This window comes from Trachypithecus francoisi, unplaced genomic scaffold, assembly GCF_009764315.1.
Source record: "Trachypithecus francoisi isolate TF-2019V2 unplaced genomic scaffold, Tfra_2.0 Lachesis_group13, whole genome shotgun sequence".
NCBI lineage: Eukaryota > Metazoa > Chordata > Mammalia > Primates > Cercopithecidae > Trachypithecus > Trachypithecus francoisi.
Window position 1 is genome coordinate 31,481,287 of NW_022681458.1, and position 18,953 is coordinate 31,500,239.

Below are 18,953 nucleotides of genomic sequence, written 5' to 3' on the forward strand. Positions count from 1 at the left end.
CCGTTTAATTTGAGTTTTTGTCACTTGCAAAAGATAGCATCCTGCTAATACAGTAGTGATAAAAATAAATTTCCTTATTAATTGAGCTAATAGAAAATCATTTAGCATAGGGCCTGACACATAATAGAAACTCAGCCACAATAGCCTTGTTTTCACAATTTTTCTTTGGTTGTATTACATACACACACACACACACACACACACACTCTATATATATATATATATAATTTTTTTTTTCCAGAGAAGAAGCAATTAAACAGTCTGAAACCAAAACTAGCAGTTAGGTGACAAGCAATTTTATTTTGCAAAACAATCACTATACAGCAACAAATACATTTGCAAATTTGATTGAAAAACATGAACTAACTACAACCAGCCATTGAAGAAATGCCTTTCTATGGTAACAGGCTCTAGAATTATCAGAAGAAAGAAACCCCCCACAGATTTGTAACGGTGTGTTGGAACCTCAGAATCCCAGCATACAGAGTATACTTTTTGTTGATTTTTTTTTCTTTTTGCTAAAGTTGAAGTAGATTTTTATGATTGACATTTTATTTTCTGAGTTTGAAAATAAGCTTTTTCCTGCAGAGGGCCTTGGCCTTCACCTACACACCCAAGCTAAAATCCTAGGTGTAAAAAAACCCAAAACATCAATACTTATTTTAGCACGTCAATCTTTGAAGGAATGCCTAAAATTTCCTTACCAAGCCATGAGTCTACTTTATCTCTGGTATTTAGACCATGAGTAGTTTATTTTCCTTATTGTGACTTGAAAAATAGAAGAAAATTGTAATTGCAGTGATGTCAAAATCAACCACATTCAGATTATTTAATAAAATACTGACGTAATGTTATATATTGGCTGATTATTCCATGCTTGCTGTATTACTCTAGGGGTGTGTGTGTATGTGTGTGTGTGTGTGTGTGTGTGTGTGTGTGGAGAAGGTCACTACAATCAGTACATTCTTCCATTTAATGGCTTTCTTTCAGCCTTCCTCAGCCATACCTAGCTGGTGTTACACAGGTGTCATGCTTGTAGGTGGGATGTCAGCCCATCATGCTGCTGGAATTCAGCAGGTGAATCCAGAGAGAGTTGGTTCCTAAATGAACGTGGCCTTTGGAACTCATCAAGAACTCGGGTCTTTCCTGCATCATTATGAGGTATCCAATTTTTGGTTGCAAGTGACCCAGAGGGTGAGTTCACTGGAGAAGTTGGCCTTTTAACTCTTCACAGCTCTGGATTACTTATGTATTCTTATACAGGTTCTCAAAGGCTAAAGCCAGAGAGAAACTGGCAAAGTAGATCTAGAACTGAGACCACGAAGATTTCATTCCTAGATCAGCGTATGTGTGTCCCCACAAGAGTGGTGCTCAAAAAGCTTAATTTGAGTCGTTATCTTGAGAGTGAAGGCAAGATAGGTTCTACCCCTTAACCCCACAAGAAGACCTTTAACCTGTGTGTTTCTCTCTTTTACTGGCACAAATGATCAGTTCCTTTCTGTTAACTTTAATAAAGAATTGTATTTCCATACAAAGCAAGAACATTTATTCATTATAATTTTGTTGTGATTAGAAATAAACGTTTGTTTTAATGCCAAATAGTAGTTTGGTGCCTTGTATAATCTTTATTTTTGATATGTATTTGTAATAAACTGACTTTTAGTTGTAGAATGTTTACCTAGTGTTAACTTACATAAAAACTTTAAAGAATGTTGAGAAAAATACTTATTTCACAGGTTAAAACTTTTCTAATGAGCTGTTAACTTCTTTCTAGATAAATTTAATCACTATTTAAGACTATCAAAACATGTAATAAAATACCCTAAGTCTCCACACACCTTTCTTCCATTTTCTGCTGCACTTCAAGGGAAGCTGATGAATGAATTGCCCAGATTGGTCACATCAAATCTCACAGCAATTAATAGGCAGAAAATAGACATATCTATGATCCTAAGGTTTCTAAGGTTTTGACTATTATATAAAATAACTGACTTATAAATGGTTTAAGACATGTTTGCCTGTGTAAAATCTCTTAGCTGAGAATGAGTGGTGTGGGTTTGCTCCTAGGGTTTCTTGTATGGCAGTTACATTGGTTGCCATATCCACTGGGTCACCAAAAAGCACCTGTGTCTCTGTCTCTGCATCCCTTGGCTTTTGACTTGGATGTTTCTATACTTCCCTGTTGCCTCAGTCCATCCTCATCATTTCCTCCTTTATATTCAGGAACTGATTTGGCTCAAAGAGATCATATGCCTAGTGGACCATATGATTTTAATGGTTCAGATCCAACCTACCAGCCCTGAGCAAGAAAAAGAAAAGATAAAATACTAAAAAGTGTCCATCCAGCCTGGTAGCTCTTTGTCTTAATCAGGCCATTGACTATTTCATTGCTTATTTGTAAGTCTAAGATGAATGATTTGTGAGAGGAATTAATTGATTTGTGAGTTCTAGACTGTATATACAGTCAGAACAGTATTATCTCTGATAAATAATACTAGATCACACTGTGTTACTTTACAGAGTGCAATGTTGGAGTCTTGGAAAAAAACTGATTTAGATATCTGTGTCTCAAGTGTTTTATAGCTATAGTTTCCCAAAGTATTGTATTTTTTTCTTTCGGATCAGGGGATCTTTACTTTGGGTAAGAAAGACAAACATCTTCTATTAGAGAATTTAATAAACAGATACTATTTGGAAAAATGAGAAAACATGTTTCAAACTATTACTGTTAGTTTCAACTTTCAACTTTAGCAAATGGAAAAAAAGAAAAGTAAAGAAAACATCTTAAGTCGGTTTCATGAATAATAATAGGAATAAACCCCAAACTATCCTGTGATTAAAAATGAGATAAATCCATAATCTTAAACCAACAATCTGTAAACCCTTTCATGTATAACTGGACCCACCCCCACAAACTCCATGTTGGTGAAAGCAAAGAAAAATAATTTTTTTCTAGCATCACGGGAGAGACTTGTATCTGGCACTAAAACAGGGTTACGGCTTTGAGTTGTTACAGAAAGCAACTTCATGCTAAAATTTTTTGTCTTTTTTAATGTATTTTTTTTAAATAGGGAGAGAACCCTGCTAACATCTACTTTCACATACCTAAAATTGCAACACCAAAGGGTGCAGGAGACACAGATACTGTGAATAAAGAAGTATAATATTCAAGTATATGAGGAAGTATCACAAATGGCCACAGAGAAATATATATATATTTATATCTATAATACTGTATCAAACAGATGGAAAGGGGGTGTGAAACTGGTAGTGTGGACACAAATCTAGCTGATCAACTGACATTCTAATCAGACACGAGTCCATCCTAATGAAAGTGCATCATTCCTAAGGGATGCACTTTTATACCACTTCCTCAACCACAGCTCAAATGCTTTGCAATCTATTTTTTTAATTAGTTAAATAATTTATTGGATTGACATACTCTGATATAATTATCCAGGTCCCAAATGTTAATAACTTAATTGAATCTTTCTTCCCATTTATACAAAATAACACTTTAAAAAAACTTATTTCTTACATGCTCTTCCCTTCCTGCAATCAGACTCCTTGGTTTAATTTAACCTGAAATAAGTTACAATGGGCAGTTTTTATCTTCTCACTCAGAAACAGAATAGTGAAATGAGCAGCTTGGATTTAACAAGGCCTTCAGAATGTAGTGGATAGCCTTCAGGCACATGAAAGGTAAAAATGCAATTTTAAAAATAATACTCCATGCAAAACAGAGCAGAGCAAAAATAATTGTCCAATTGAACCCATGTAAAGCCAGTGTCTTCCTGTTGCAAATGGAAATCAGGTCAATTTCTGCATGAACTATTCATTTTTTAAATATAAAATTGTAACAATTACTACAGTTTGGGGATGAGATTATTTATTTTATGGTTTATAAAGAATGAATATAACACCTGCTCAGAGCCCACTCCTGCCAAGAGCTCATGCCTAAATATTATTATTTCAATGCTAAATGAGAAATATTCACAAGCCCTGCTTAGCAAGTGCAGCAGTGACATCCTCAGCCAAAGTGGCAAGCTGAGGAGATTCAAGCAGGTTGATGCTTCCAGATGAGGAGACGTTGCTGAGTCGTCGGGGTGATGCCACGCTGGATCTGCCTGGGGACTGTGTAATGATCTCAGCCCCATGGTCCACACGGGCTTTAGCATGCTCTCTGAAGTTCAACTTTTGGCTGTCAATCTGTTTAAGACAAGCATCAGTCCTCGTTAACTCACGCATCTTAACTGGCCCCTAGTTCTTTCTCCATCTCCCAGGGCTGATATTAATGACTTCTATTCACCTCTGTTATCCCTACTTCTTATTTGTCCAGGTCTTTAATCTGGGACCTATTTTGATGAAGAGTATTTCAGAGGAATTATTTTTTTTTAAAGACAACATTGACTCATAACCTTGTTTCTTACCTTGACGTTACCACCTCCAGGTACATGATGAGCATTATCAAGAGAACCGACTTTAGCTTGGGCCTTTTCTTTGAAATCTAGTTTTACACTCTCAATTTTCACACGTCCGCCACCTACGAGGGAAGAATTACCTTGATATAACTATATCTTGCATTTGTGGTGATTATTTTCCAAAAATGATTGCAGTAGATAGACTGCTGAAAACCACAAATTTATTAACTTTACCATCCCTCCAACCATATATGTGAATGGAATCTTTTAGAATTTCTAGCTTATATCATTTCGTCAGATGATCCAAGACCATAACACCCTTCTTATACCATTATATGGATTGCTTCACATATTAATACCTTTCTCCTTTACCCACGTCTAACCTAAGAAATCAGAGGGGCTTTTCTTTTTGGTATAACAAACACTCTAAAAACTAGCAAAATGAAAAGATCTTATTTGAATCCTTCCTAAAAGTTGGAACATTTAGTCTCATTTCTAAGGGACCAAATTAAATTTAAAATTTATATGTTTTATCTTATGACGAAGATTGCAACAAGTGAAACAGGTGTAATAAACTGGCAACCTGGGCTTTAATGCTGCTCCCAGGAAAAAAAAAAAAAATGAAACTCTTCTTTATTCTTCATGGTAACAGGTTACTTATCCAAAGAAGATTTAGGCTGGAAGTGGTGCACATGTGGGCAATATATTCATTTATAAATGTTCAACATTGAAAGCTTCACTGATGAAATGAGTCAGGAGCTAAGTTGTTTATGACTAGTAAGCTTTAAAAGCCTCCTGTTTTAATTCATATATGGAGTGACAGATCATCATCTCTTTCTTGTATGGATGCCATAGGACCAATTTGACACTGACCTTGATCTGATAATATTGAGACAGAGTTTTGACTATGCCATTTTCCCTAATGCTAATCAGTCTAGAACCCTGATCTGCTGATTGTAACAGAGCCACGCTGCACTCTTCAGTGTAGTCTTCCCCCTCTCTACATGTCTTTCTCAAGCTCGCAAATATGGAAAGTTCTACACTGGCTAAGTTATTTGTTGTCCTTGAGCCTGTCCTTGACCATTTCTGAGTGTCTGCTGATGTGTTTGATCTGCATAAAAAGTGAAATGAGACTCCTTATTTACTCGTCTCCACCTAAGAGATTTGCTTTCACTTTAACAGCAACTTTGTTTTGAGCACATGCGTTCTTCTGGAAAGCCAGTGGTAACGTAGGTCTCACTTGTTGGTTGTGATGTATTTCGCAGACCACACATTTCAAAGCTGCTCCAACAAATATGTTGAGTATATAAAGTGCACCTTGCTTGGGAGTTTGATTTTGAAAAAATGCCTGAGGGACTATATGGAAATATGAAAGAGATTTTGCAATTTTGGAATCTTGTTGCTCATGTATCTCTGTAGACGAAGGAGGAAGGTTTGTTAAGGCTTCACAGGTCTCTTAAGTCATGAGGTATTTTTCTCATGCAATATCTAGACATCTATGTTAATATCCAACTGCCTGGCCAGGGGTCTCTTGAAATTATATTACACAATTAGATTACATTTTGGAGAAACATCCATTTGTTCTTCTTTTAAGGCTTATAAACTGTATGATGTTATTTAACTCATGCTTAGAGATGTAGTTATCCTTCCCTCAAAATATGCCTCATTTTTTAGAGCGTTATTCTTCCCACATTTTACCTGGCCATATGGGTCTCACTTGTTGGTTGTGATGAGATGAACACGATTCGTAATGATTCATAAAACAGACTTATCTTGGTTAGAGGTTAGAGGATGTTGGACTTTCAACTAGATAAGAACAACTTCTTTGTGATCTTATTTTTGTATTTTTGGTAGCCTCTGATAGAAATCACTTACTTTTCTGATTATATGTTGTGTCAACATAATCTTGCTAAATTTTTGCTAAAATGTCATTTTTTATTGTTGGAGACGGTCTGCTCTGTTGCCCAGGATGGAGTGAAGTGACAGGATCATAGTTCACTGCAACCTTGACTTCCTGGGCCCAGGTGATCCTCCCACCTCAGCCCTCTGAGTAGCTAGGATTACAGGTGTGCACTACCACATTCAGCTTATTTTTAATTTTATTGTAGAGATGGAATCTCACTATGAACTGTCTTCTGAGAGGGAAAAACAATAACATATTATTGACCCAAAACATATTCAGAAAAGGAAGCTTAAGAAGTCTATTTCTGATGAAGTCCCTCTAGAAATTCTTATGCAACTGTTAGAGAATCCAGATATCTTAAACTCAGAGATCTATGCCTTTGATTTTTCAAATAATTCTTTCACCCATCAGGAGCAGTAATTGTGAAAGACTATTATCTTTGTCAAGCTTTATAAATGAAGTTGAGAAGAACAGATATTTCAATATGTGCCTCCAGATGTTTATTTTCTTTATTTTCTCTTTAGATATTCCACATTCCGGAATAACTTTGTGAAAAGGTTGCTGCTGTCAAGGATTATTATGCTTACACTTCTTTATGAATTTAGTCATTTGATTCAGTTATAATAGAAGCAAGAGCTAGATTTAGAAATAGGTGGGAGTCCATGACAACAGCCTTTTATGACCAACAAATCATACACAAAATAGTTCCTTGGCTATATAAATTTTTTTCCGTACATCTAGATCACAGGTGAGTTTGACTAACTAAAACCTTACTGTCTAGGTTAAAGAGTGCAGCATTTTCTTCTGTATTCTGAAAGAAAATAGGCAGTGTTGCCAAGTAGTCCAGCCATGCTGTTGACACAGCAGTACAAAGTCAATTCAGTGTTTGCACACTTCAGCTGTGGACAGGCGAATTTCGAAGATATGCAGTATGGGACAACCTTCCTGCTGCCTCATGAAAAACAGAGAAGCTAATTCCATGGCAGCAGTTCTGAAACTGGTAGTGAAGACTTCATAAATATAGTTTGTAACTCTTTGATTTGCTTTATAACAGACACCCATTGACAAAATGAATCCTGATTTCCAGATGTTTTCAATGCATTTATCCATTTTGAAATTTATTCTACCTATCTTTGCTTTTCAACCAATAATTTATTAATAATTTTCTCCTGACTAGCAGAATGATTGTCAGCTAACAGCTCAATTGTTATTATACCTTGTTTCATGGGAAAAAAACCTGTTACTTTGTTTTTATGTTAAGATGCCAAACACAGACAGTTAAAACCACTTGCTTTCCTTTTGTTCTCAGGGATAAATGAATTGTGTCAAAATATTCTCAAGAAAATTACAAATTTGACAGTCATCTTTTATTACATATCTATGGAGGTAGAGTTTTTTCTTTGGGCAGGGTCTTGCTCTGTTGCCCAGGCTGGAGTGCAGTGGTGTGATCATAGCTTGCTGCAGCCTCGAACTACTGAAACTAAGTAATCCTCCTGCCTCAGCCTCCCAAGCAATAGGACTACAAGCATGTACCACCATATCTGGCTTATTTTTATTTTTTAATTTTTTATTGAGACAGGGGTTTCCCTATGTTGCCGAGTCTGTCTCAAACTCCTGGCCTTAAGCAATCCTCCTGCCTTGGATTCCCGAAGTGTTGGGATTACAGGCATGAGCCAACATGCCCACTCTACAGAGGTAGAATTTAACAAAAACATGTAATACACGATATTCAGGAAAAGTGACTCATAATGTTAGATTTACATTTTAAAGGGAGAAAATCTCCCAGTAAGTATGAATATAAATTCTACTTTAGAGCACTAGTCGTATGAGATACTTTGAAAAACCAAAAGAGGTTCATGGTCAAATAAGTTGAGGAAACATTGCATTCTGCTGGAGATTCATGGTGTTTACAGACCTAATAAAAAATCTGAGAAATTCACCAGATAAATACATTTCTTCAGCTTTGCAAAGCACAATCCTTATTTTACATAATGTAGAAAGCCAATTTTAGGAAAAAAACTTTGGAAATGCTACCTCCATTCAATGTTATTATATATGAATACATGATCTAATATATTTTATAGACTACATATTTCAAAGGTGCTCCAATAAGCATGTTGAGTACATAAAGATAAATGCATCTTATGTACCTTTTAATTTTTAATTAAAATGTGTCCTCTCCATTGTATGATTGGGTTCACTTTTCCCCAATGTAGATGCCTTGAAATTTTCAATTTTAGTTTCTATTAATAAAAATGTGAAGTATCCAGATTTTAAAACATCCTTCCAATTAGGTATTTTGCAACAACAACAACAACAACAACAAATTTTCTCATCCAACCAAAAAAATTGGAATATTTCTTGATTCCAATTAAATATTTCTCAAACTACTAAAAATTATTTATTTACCTGGCCTGTGGCGGATGTTCTTCAGAGAGCCACATTTGGATGTCACATGGCTTAGGTCTATTTTCTTGGTAACAATTTGTACCTATGTGAACCACATAAGACATGCTTAAAATAGTTCAAACATTGACAAAAACCCAAGCTCATACATAAAATTTAGAAACATACCCAAAGTCACAACATGCAACAACATAGCTAGAAACCCAAACTGAAGTACACACACAAACACAGGAAGACATATTTTCCCATATATTCTCCCACATGTTTGGATTGGAAAGAAGAACCCAAGTGAAAGAAAACCCTAGAATAGAAGATTTTATTAGTTGAAAGCAGATTATGACACAGGAGGATAGAAACATATTAACAAGGCAAGCTTCCACTCAGAGAACTAAGCAACACTGTGTTAAACCTTTCCATAAGCAAAGAGCCAAGAGAAGAGATGCATTATTCTTTATAAAGTGATTTTTACATAAAAGTGACCAATGTTGCTCATAGTTACAAGAAGACCAACATTGTTTTAAGATACAAGAAGTTCTGAATGTGCTTTTCTAAGTTGTTTTTACATTGTCATATCTTAGCTAGATGAAATTTTTCTTTCATACCAAATTATAAAATGATAGCAACAGTTTTTTTCTTCTGTGTGTTTTACTGAAAATATTTCCTCTCCCAATATTTGAAGCAGTGCTTCTCCAAGTTTGGTCCATTGCCATCTCCACGAGAGTACTTGGGAATTATTGAATCACAGGCATCATAAGGACAGGGCCAGGGTGTCTGCATATTTAAACAAGGGATTCTTTCCTAGAGGAAAATTTAAGGCTATTGTTTTGGCAGATAAAGCTCCTCTACTTACTTTTTTTTTTTTTTTTTGAGACGGAGTCTCGTTCTGTCGCCCGGGCTGGAGTGCAGTGGCCAGATCTCAGCTCACTGCAAGCTCCGCCTCCCGGGTTCCCGCCATTCTCCTGCCTCAGCCTCCCGAGTAGCTGGGACTACAGGCGCCCGCCACCTCGCCCGGCTAGTTTTTTTTTTGTATTTTTAGTAGAGACGGGGTTTCACCGTGTTAGCCAGGATGGTCTCGATCTCCCGACCTCGTGATCCGCCCGTCTCGCTCGGCCTCCCAAAGTGCTGGGATTACAGGCTTGAGCCACCGCGCCCGGCAACTCCTCTACTTACTTTAAGATCTTTAATTATCCTAGTTTATCCTTTTCCACTTAGGTGTTTTGTCCAGCAGCACCTGTGTAAAGGATAGCTGGGTTCATCCTCTGATATCCTCAAGGTAATTACCAGGACTGGGGCTACTTTCATGAAAGTACCACATGGTATATACTTATAGTCTGGGGAATAAGGAAGAGTGGCAACCACATAAATGTAAAGATTAACCCTGAGGCTTAGCCTAGCATACTTGAAGTGGGCCAGCAAACACTGCTATGGACTCTCAATGACAGTGACAGTTTTATGCTCAGTGAAGCTACTTTGATTATCAGGCAACAGCTGCTTGTAGAAGGCACTTGCTTGTCTCTCTCTCTCTCTCACTCACTCTCTTTTTCACTGCTTGATTCTACTTCTGCCCAGTTGGGAAGCAAGTAGCCAAGAGTTACTAGACAGGTGAGATTCTAGACTCAACACCTTGTAAATTACTTGAGTAACGGATGATCAGAAACTGAAGTTCAAAGAGATAGGATCTGTAGAATATAGTTAGCCTGATCACCTTTGAAAAACTACTCTTATTTTATAAAGAACCATGCTTCCTTTAGCTTGAGATTGACCATTTCAACTCTGCCTCAACCACACTTAAAAAACATGGAATCATCATTCCCTTCCTCTCACAGGATATTATTTACACTAAATGAAAGAGACAGGAAAAAAAATCCCATCAAACTAAAGTGTACACTGGACTTGAATCCTTTCACTTTGAATTATAGATGAACCATGCTCCACTAGTTTTGTATTATTCTAAATGATATCCTTACTTTCATGAATAATGAACCACTGAAGATTGACATTACATACTTTGGGCATTTACAAGTATATCAGTCTTTGCCTCATGGGTAATGTACATGGAACTAGAAAAATATGTGCCCAGCTGACTTTTGCAGTGGAGTAGAAACAATGTGAGAAAATACATTGAAGACAAGAAGGTCAGCAACAAAGTTGGCAAGTGAAGTGGTTTTGCCATTCTCCAGAAAACCATGGTGCATTCCATCGAGGTTTTCTTTCCCAAATCAAAGCAAGAAATTCCCTGATGATCTTACAGGGAAGGATGGGAAGTCCACCACTGAAAATGCAAGACTACAAGCTATCATACCAGGGAGACATGTGGAACAGCAGTGAGAAAGGAGCAGTGTGTTGGAAAGAGGTGGGAAAGAAGGCAGGGTGCTGGCTGTGCAGGTGGCTCCACGCAATCAGGACAGCTTTCTAACAGGCACTTCTACTTACATTTCCGCCCCCAGCCGAATGTTTGATGTTATCCTTGGAACCACATCTGGACTGAACTTTGCTAAAATCGATCTTCTTGTTTAAAATCCTAACCTAAAAGGAATTGGAGGTAACTTCACTGTGCACTTTTCTATCAAGATGCTGGATAAGGGGAACCAGAATGGGTAGCATCAAAGAGGCTTTAGATTCCCTTCCACCTACACATTCATTTAAGAGAAAATCTCACTCTGGAACTGAAGAACAGTTCTGTCATGTAAATCTGAGCCCCTATTCTTCTGCACCCTCAAGGGTCAAATGCAAGAGAGGCTTCGAAATCCCACTGTACTTAGGTATGATCTGGAAACAGTTGTACAGATTAAAAAAATAAAACTTGAATCATCTGTGATGGGGAGGCTACCAATGTTGTCAGCAACACTGGGACTCAGGCTCACTCTAGTTAAGGGTCAATAGTGGTTAACACTAAATCTTGTTCAGCACAGGACCCTAGAGGATATGCCATTCCCTCACCCCATCAGAGTCAGCCATCACAATTATCCCACACTTGAATGTTCTGTTGGTCCACACAGCACAAATGGGGCTCACACATGGTGAATGCTCTACATCAGAGTTCTCATTCATCTAGGGTAAGAAACCCCGGTTTCCCAGGAGGGTCAACAAAGAAAGTTTGGGTTTCACAATTCTCTTGCAGGTTTGGTTCAGTGGCCTCCTGAAGGCCCCTTTCTAGCAACTTCTCAAGAGCAGTCATTTTCCATGAATGATCATATGGAAGCATTATTTCCATTTTTAGAGGCAAGAAAACCTATTGGTCAGCTGACCTGTAACTAGGTCATACAGACATAGGTCAGGCCTTGATTGAGGCCAGCAGATTTGAGGTTAGGTGTTTTATTTGTATTTTTGGGAAGTCAAACATTCATCTTGAAGACAACAGCAGATCCAGATCTGGAAGGACATTACTCTGGTTTAATGTACAATGTTCCAACTTTCATGACTTATTTCATATGTCTTTTGAACCTTGCATCTTTTGGAGGACAAAAAAAGCAATCAAAGCATGGAAAGAAAGCTTTATTTGTGTTATTGTTATTTGTTCATTTTGTTTTACTTTGGTTACTTCTACTCTCTTCTCTTTCCCACCTCTGCAATAGTTAAAGAAAAAAAATAACATTTTCAATGCTTTAGGGGACAGTTTATCCTCTTATTAAAAAACTCTAAATAAATTTACCCTAGATACGCAGCCACCCACCTGCAAGAATATTAACACATCTTTTGGTATTTCCAAAAAAGAATAAAAAATTCGAAAAGACGTTGAATCTTGACTATTTTTAACTAGGCAAAGCTTAATTCACAGTGCCTGCCTAACAAGATAGCTTGTCCCTTGCGGGGAAATATCATTGACAACTCTCATCAGCAACCCACGGGGAAAGCCTCTTGTCAAAATTTGAATTCAGAAGACAGAATTATTGGGCTACTCTTTAGGGCATAATAAAAGCTGCAACTTAAACAGGGTTGAAGATATTCACAGAGTCTGTATCTAACAATAAGTGTAGTTGCACTATAAACGTTTCATATAAGATGGAGATAGTTTTAAACCAATAAAGACCATTACATGTAAAACCTCATAGAGAAATTATTTTCTGAAGTTGAAGGCAAATCATTTTATTTATGGCCATATCACCATAAATGTGCCCATTCCCATCTAGTCTTGGAATTTAAGCAGGGTCGGGCTTGATTACCACTCGGATGGGAGAAAGCAAATAATTTTGACTTATTGTTTATAATAATAATACTTTAAAGGATTCTCAATAAATATCTAATTATTTTGGCAATGACATAGACATGATGTGAGCTATTTTACTAATCCTTGAGAATATACAGGATTTCATACTATGTTTAAAAAATTTAATTTAGAGATCATTAGAGTACCAATCTAGTGACTCATCGCCAAGTGATCACAAGCCAAACATGAAATCTGATTCACTTGTTACAAAAATGGAAATTCTATATTCAGTTGCATAAATCTGTTTGACATTAACATTTAATCAACTGTTTGATCATTTTTATGATTTCCAAAACAAATGATTCAATCCTAAATGATCACATTGCCAGAATTATTGAGAGATTATTTAGAATCTTAAAGTCCTACAACTTAAAATCTGATTTCTGTTGATTTTACCCAGATTTTCTAGAAAATCACAGATATTCTATCAAAAAAAACTGCTTGCCTCTCTTGCAGGTAGACTTTCTCCACCTATGTCTGCTCAGCTTGTAATATGAAACAATCCTATCCTTTCACATGCATTACTGGCACTTTCTTTAAGTATTTCCATATTGCAATAGGTTTATATTTTTTTTTTGGTCTAAAATGAGGTGAATTATGACAGAATAAATGTAACTGGCCTCTCTAGACTTTTGTTTTCCATCGTGCTTAATGGTAGGGTAGAAAGAAGCATAAACCTCTTTGGATAGTGGACACTTACTGCTTATGAAAAGTTACACTCTAGTTTGACAACTTGCACCTGAATGTTCGCCTATTCCACGTGACTCACATTTATGCCGGAGCAAATTTACAAATTACTTCACATCAAAGATCTCTAGGGTCAATTACAAATAATTAGCATCTTAGAGTTCATTCCACAAACAACAGCAGTCCTCAGAAACCATTTCATAAAATAGAAAAATACATGGCTGCTGTGAAGGAGAAGGTCATATTCTAGATCAGCTTTAAAAAAAAAACCAAAAAACAAAAAACGAACAAAAAAACAACAAGAGTTACAGTTTTAACTCTGGGTTCTATGGATAAATCTAAATAAATATTTATTTCTTTGGGAAGGGATTTTCAGTTTTAGAAAAACATTTGTTTTCCTAAAAGCCTATGTCAAGGGAAAATTATTTTAACATCTTAGAGATTGTCTAGAAAAAAAATTAACTTCTATTTAACGAAAAAACTAATTTTCTGTGCTCATGATATGAAGGAAAAAATCTGAATAATAATTGCTCAAAATTTTCTCTAAATCACATTTTAATCTCTGCCAATTTATTTCAAGAACTTTTTTTTTTTTTTTTTGAGACAGAGTCTCGCTCTGTCGCCCAGGCTGGAGTGCAGTGGCCGGATCTCCGCTCATTGCAAGCTCCGCCTTCCGGGTTCACGCCATTCTCCTCCCTCAGCTTCCTGAGTAGCTGGGACTACAGGCGCCCGCCACCACGCCCAGGTAATTTTTTGTATTTTTGGTAGAGATGATGTTTCACCGTGTTAGCCAGGATGGTCTCCATCTCCTGACCTCGTGATCTGCCCGCCTCAGCCTCCCAAAGTGCTGGGATTACAGGCGTGAGCTGCTGCGCCCGGCCTATTTCAAGTAAAATTTTTACTTGCACTATTAATACAAAGTAGGGTATCTGAAAGAGTGTGACAATCTTTTTTTCCTACATACTTCATAGCAGAAGTGAAAAATAGATTAATCAAGTGGGTCATCTTCCTATAGCTCTCCCCTATTCAAAAATTCCCCCAAGTGCTCTATTTCTTATTAAATACATCAAAACTTCTTAACGAGGCAGCCAGAGGTCTCAGCAATTCCGATTCTTCAGACTTCTGTTACTTTACATTTTGGCCAGACTCTGCTACATTCTATACTTTAAGGACTGTGTTTACATTTAAAGTTCATCCCTGCGTTTTGTTATTATCTCTCCCTAGGGTGCTCTCATTCCAAGTTAAGTCTGTAACAGATTATTCTTCAAGGTTTGGTGCAATCAGTACCTCCAGTGGGAGCTTGCAAAAAAGGATTCTAGTCTCAGGAATTTTATGCAAACATTGGTGATTTATTTGCACAAATAGTTGGCTTTCCATTCACATAGGGGTCATACAGCATGAAGAGTTGTATAAGCATAGGTTAATGACATAAGAAAATTCATCAGAATTGCTTTATTTTAATTTTGACTAATTCTTTCTATTCTTCCACTATGATAGAGAAGAATATTGCAATTTCTTTCTGGATATTCTTTGTGTGACTTTACTTGGATTTTATCACGATGGTTTAATTGAAGTGATCTGCCACAGTGCTCTCTCTCTCTGCATATATTTAACTATTCCTTTCAATACATTAATACCTGTTCCCGTAAAATAGGGTTGCTCTAGGAAAGGACTGAAACAGAAAATGCAGGATATGCCTGCAGACAAGAAAAAAAACTCTAAGAAACATGTAAAATGAAAGAAAATACATTCTCAATGTACAGGTTTTAGTAAAACAGTTTGTAAGTTGGAGGCATTCATCCCAATGTCAACTCGAATTTCTTGAGCAATGAGATTTTGATTTTTTTTTTAAATTGACACTCTGTGACACTGCTCTCTTTATCAAAAGATCCACATGCCAGCTCAAGGTGGTGAGATGTGGAGGGTGACTAGGAGTCAAATAATTTGGATTTGTCTAGATCCCCTCAGGCATCCATTAGGTATGAACCTAGGTTGCAATACCATTTCTCTTTTCCTCCATCTAAGTTATATCAGAAAGAATGCTTTTGAGAAAGGGGAGTGAACAGTGGCACTCAACTGACTTCCCTTTAACCTTGCAAGGGATTAAATTTCTCCTTTGAGTTTCCCTCATTTCTCAGGATGACATAAAATTAAGCCCTCCTTTGTTCTTGCATTATGAAAATACCCTCTTTCAAAAGTATTTTTTATTTCATAATATTCATTTTAATGAAAACTATCTGGCCTCTGTAAAATCCTCAGGTATCCTATACTAAAACAAACTATGACTACATCAGATAGTCCTGAAGACTGAAAGTTCTTTGGCACACATGATGTTCTTCAGAGATTCATCTGTTAAAAACTTTGCACTCTGGTTAAAATGTATGCAAATATTATAATCAGAATTTTAACCATCCCTGCCTACATTGAACAAAGTTTCTTTAAAATTATTTATATCCATTATAAACAATATGTATATTTAAATACACATTTAGGAAGAAATAACAGTTTATGTCAAAACGCACAATTCCACAAAACTCTAAAAGAAAAGTTGGAGAGACCAATTTTCCTATGCAAGCTGTGTCACATGGCACAGAGAGCAGAACCACACTGAAAAACCCTGGGTGAATGGATAATGCTGAATAATTTGGAAAGAACGTTTTAGTGGAATAGACATTAATGAGTTTAGTCACTAGACCCATCATTAAGTATTTGTAAGTGGTCTCTCAATGGGCGCTGGAAGAAACATTATGAGTATAACAGTCATTATGATTCATGAAAATGAACAGCTAATGAACTTTTTCAAATTTGTATACTATAATTTTTTGACATTAAAGTTTGTTCTTGTTTAAATTTTTAAGAAATTCTAAGGAATAGTGGGCCAAATCAGTGAAGAAAATAACTTTTAAATACTCTGCTCAGTTATTTGAAAATAACCTCATTAGTTCCTATGTCTTTGTTTGGCTTGTGAATGAACCATAGATAAAAAGGCTCAACAGGCCTCAACTTTGCAAACCCAAACTGGTAATTTTCTCATAATTTTTAAAAATTAATATTTACTCAACCTAACTCTAAACCTTTTCATTACTCCACAAAAGACATTTGAATTACAGTTACAAAATTCTGTTGCATAAAGACAGAGTCCTGATCTTAGGGAGCTTTCACTCTGATATAATGATGACTTTGATATCAAAAAAACAAAACAAAACAAAACAAAACAAACAAAAGCCTCGTAATAAATTTCTTTATGCTGGGTTGACCAACAGTATTTTTAAAAGTTCATAGGGTATTTTATGATTCCTCTTATTTAGCCCTTATTGTAGCTCTCAGAAGATGGGAAGAAATGGCTTGGAAAAAACTTAAAATTAAATAAAGGGAAGACATTAGAGGAGGACAAGAAACAAAACAAAAAACAAAAAACCTCCCTTTTGCCTAGGTTGCAGAGACCATGCCTCATTGTCTCCCATTCCTCTTTTGTCATTTAGTTCCCAGCAAGCTTAATAAATGTTTGATGAAAGAATAAATATGTGAATGAGAAAGAAAACTCATTGCAATCTTTCTCTCTTCATCTTATATGTTATAAACATGCTTACATGGTAATAGCACACAGTAGACCTTCACAGTGGTAACCATTATTATAATTTCATATAATGAGTGAAAATCCTGTTTCACTATATTAGTTGCTTCCAGAATTAATCCATTTTCTTAAATATAAAATTGAAAGTAAACTATGTAGTTAGCATTTAAAGGGCCTAAAAATGATCCGAGGGTAACAATATGGTTTGGATTTGTGTCCCTGCCCAAATCTCATGTTGAATTGGAGGAGGGACCTGGTAGGAGGTGATTGGATCATGGGGACAGATTTCCCCCTTGCTGTTCTAGTGACAGTGAGTGAGTTCTCACAAGATCTGATGATTTAAAAGTGTGTGGAACTGCTTCCCCTTAAAGCAGGAACCTTCTTCACATGGTGGCAGGAGAGAGAGTGGAAGTTTGTATTCTGCCATGATTTTAAGTTTCCTGAGGCCTCTCCGTCATGCTCCCTGTTAAGCCTGAGGAACTGTGAGTCAATTAAACCTCTTTTCTTCATTAATTACCCAGTCTTGGGTAGTTCTTTATAGCAATGTGAGAACCGACTAATACAGATAATGCCTAAAACTTTATAAGAGTATATTTAAAAAGATTCCACCTCACATTTTACTAATTTTATTTCCTTCTTCCTCCCTCTCTATGGCTCCTTCTTCCCTCATTACACCTGTCTTCTATTTCAGAAACACTGCTCTTTTACTCATTTTCAGCTTGCCCTTGTGGTACAAACACATATGGAATACATTAGAACACCTAAATGAATGTTTTTTTGATGAGCTGTAATGCATAACTACTATCATGCTCCAAGTAGTACCATGTATGTGAGAGTTTAAAATGACTAAAGAGTCTATTTATATGAAATGGTGCAATATACAAAAATAAGCATGATTTTGTTGCTTCCGGTCTACAGATAAGGACAAAAAAAAAAAAATCAGTACTGAAGGTAATGCAATACTTTAACAGAAGAGCTGGACCACTAACTCAGCTCTTAAATCCAATATTCTATTTGATGTATTATTTTTCAATATTCTTTTAGGCCAAGGGTGTCCAATCTTTTGGCTTCCCTGGGTCACATTGGAAGAAAAAGAATTGTCTTGAGCCACATATAAAATACACTGAAACTAATAATAGCAGATGAGCTAAAAAAGTCACAAAAAATCTCAAAATGTTTTTAAAAAGTTTATGAATTTGTGTCGGGCCACATTCAAAGTCATCCTATGCCACATGTAGCTCCCAGGGCCACAGGTTGGACAAGCTTGGTTTAGACAAACATGGAAAGTTTCTCTGGATAATAATTGTCATGACATAAAACATTCATAATCATTCAACAGTGTCACTAAAGTAATGCACTTCTCCATGAATATGGCATAATACATTCATTTGATTTTCATTGCATAAATATTTATTGATCACCTACTATGTATGGGACATTATGGACAAAATGGACCTCATCTCTGACTTCATGGAGCTTATGGTCTAGTAAGTGAAACAAGATAGACATTAAATAACTAATTATACAATGGAATATTTAATGAAAAATGTGGTGAGAAAGTTTGGTTACAATATAGAGAGTACATCAGATAGAGCAAACAACAGATGTAACGAAACCAAAAATTAATAACCATTGTGGCAGTATCAACAAGAGAGCACTGCTTAGGCTAACATAGTGCAGAGCAGACTGAGTGAAATGGGCAGATTTAAGAGCTATTCAGGGCACAAAATCATTAGCACTTAAAGATGGTTAGGA

General features: G+C 36.3%; 1 protein-coding gene across 31 annotated transcripts in view; it reads right to left on the minus strand.

Annotated features, from left to right (window-relative positions):
• Positions 1 to 274: 274 nt before the first annotated feature.
• The window catches only part of MAP2 (microtubule associated protein 2), a 311,538-nt gene continuing 292,859 nt past the window's right edge, over positions 275 to 18,953 (minus strand). For 18 of the 31 annotated variants that reach the window (XR_004441593.1, XM_033230465.1, XM_033230450.1 and 15 more), the window contains 3 exons: positions 8,734 to 8,815; positions 4,431 to 4,543; positions 275 to 4,209 (listed from right to left, as the gene is read on the minus strand). Coding sequence is in view for 29 of the 31 variants with exons in the window: in XM_033230465.1 (XP_033086356.1) it covers positions 3,994 to 4,209; positions 4,431 to 4,543; positions 8,734 to 8,815 (411 nt within the window). In the remaining 2 variants the exon portion in view is untranslated. Of the gene's footprint in view, positions 4,210 to 4,430; positions 4,544 to 8,733; positions 8,816 to 11,163; positions 11,257 to 18,953 lie in introns of all 31 variants that reach the window. The other 13 variants (XR_004441592.1, XM_033230438.1, XM_033230439.1 and 10 more) reach the window with 1 other exon arrangement.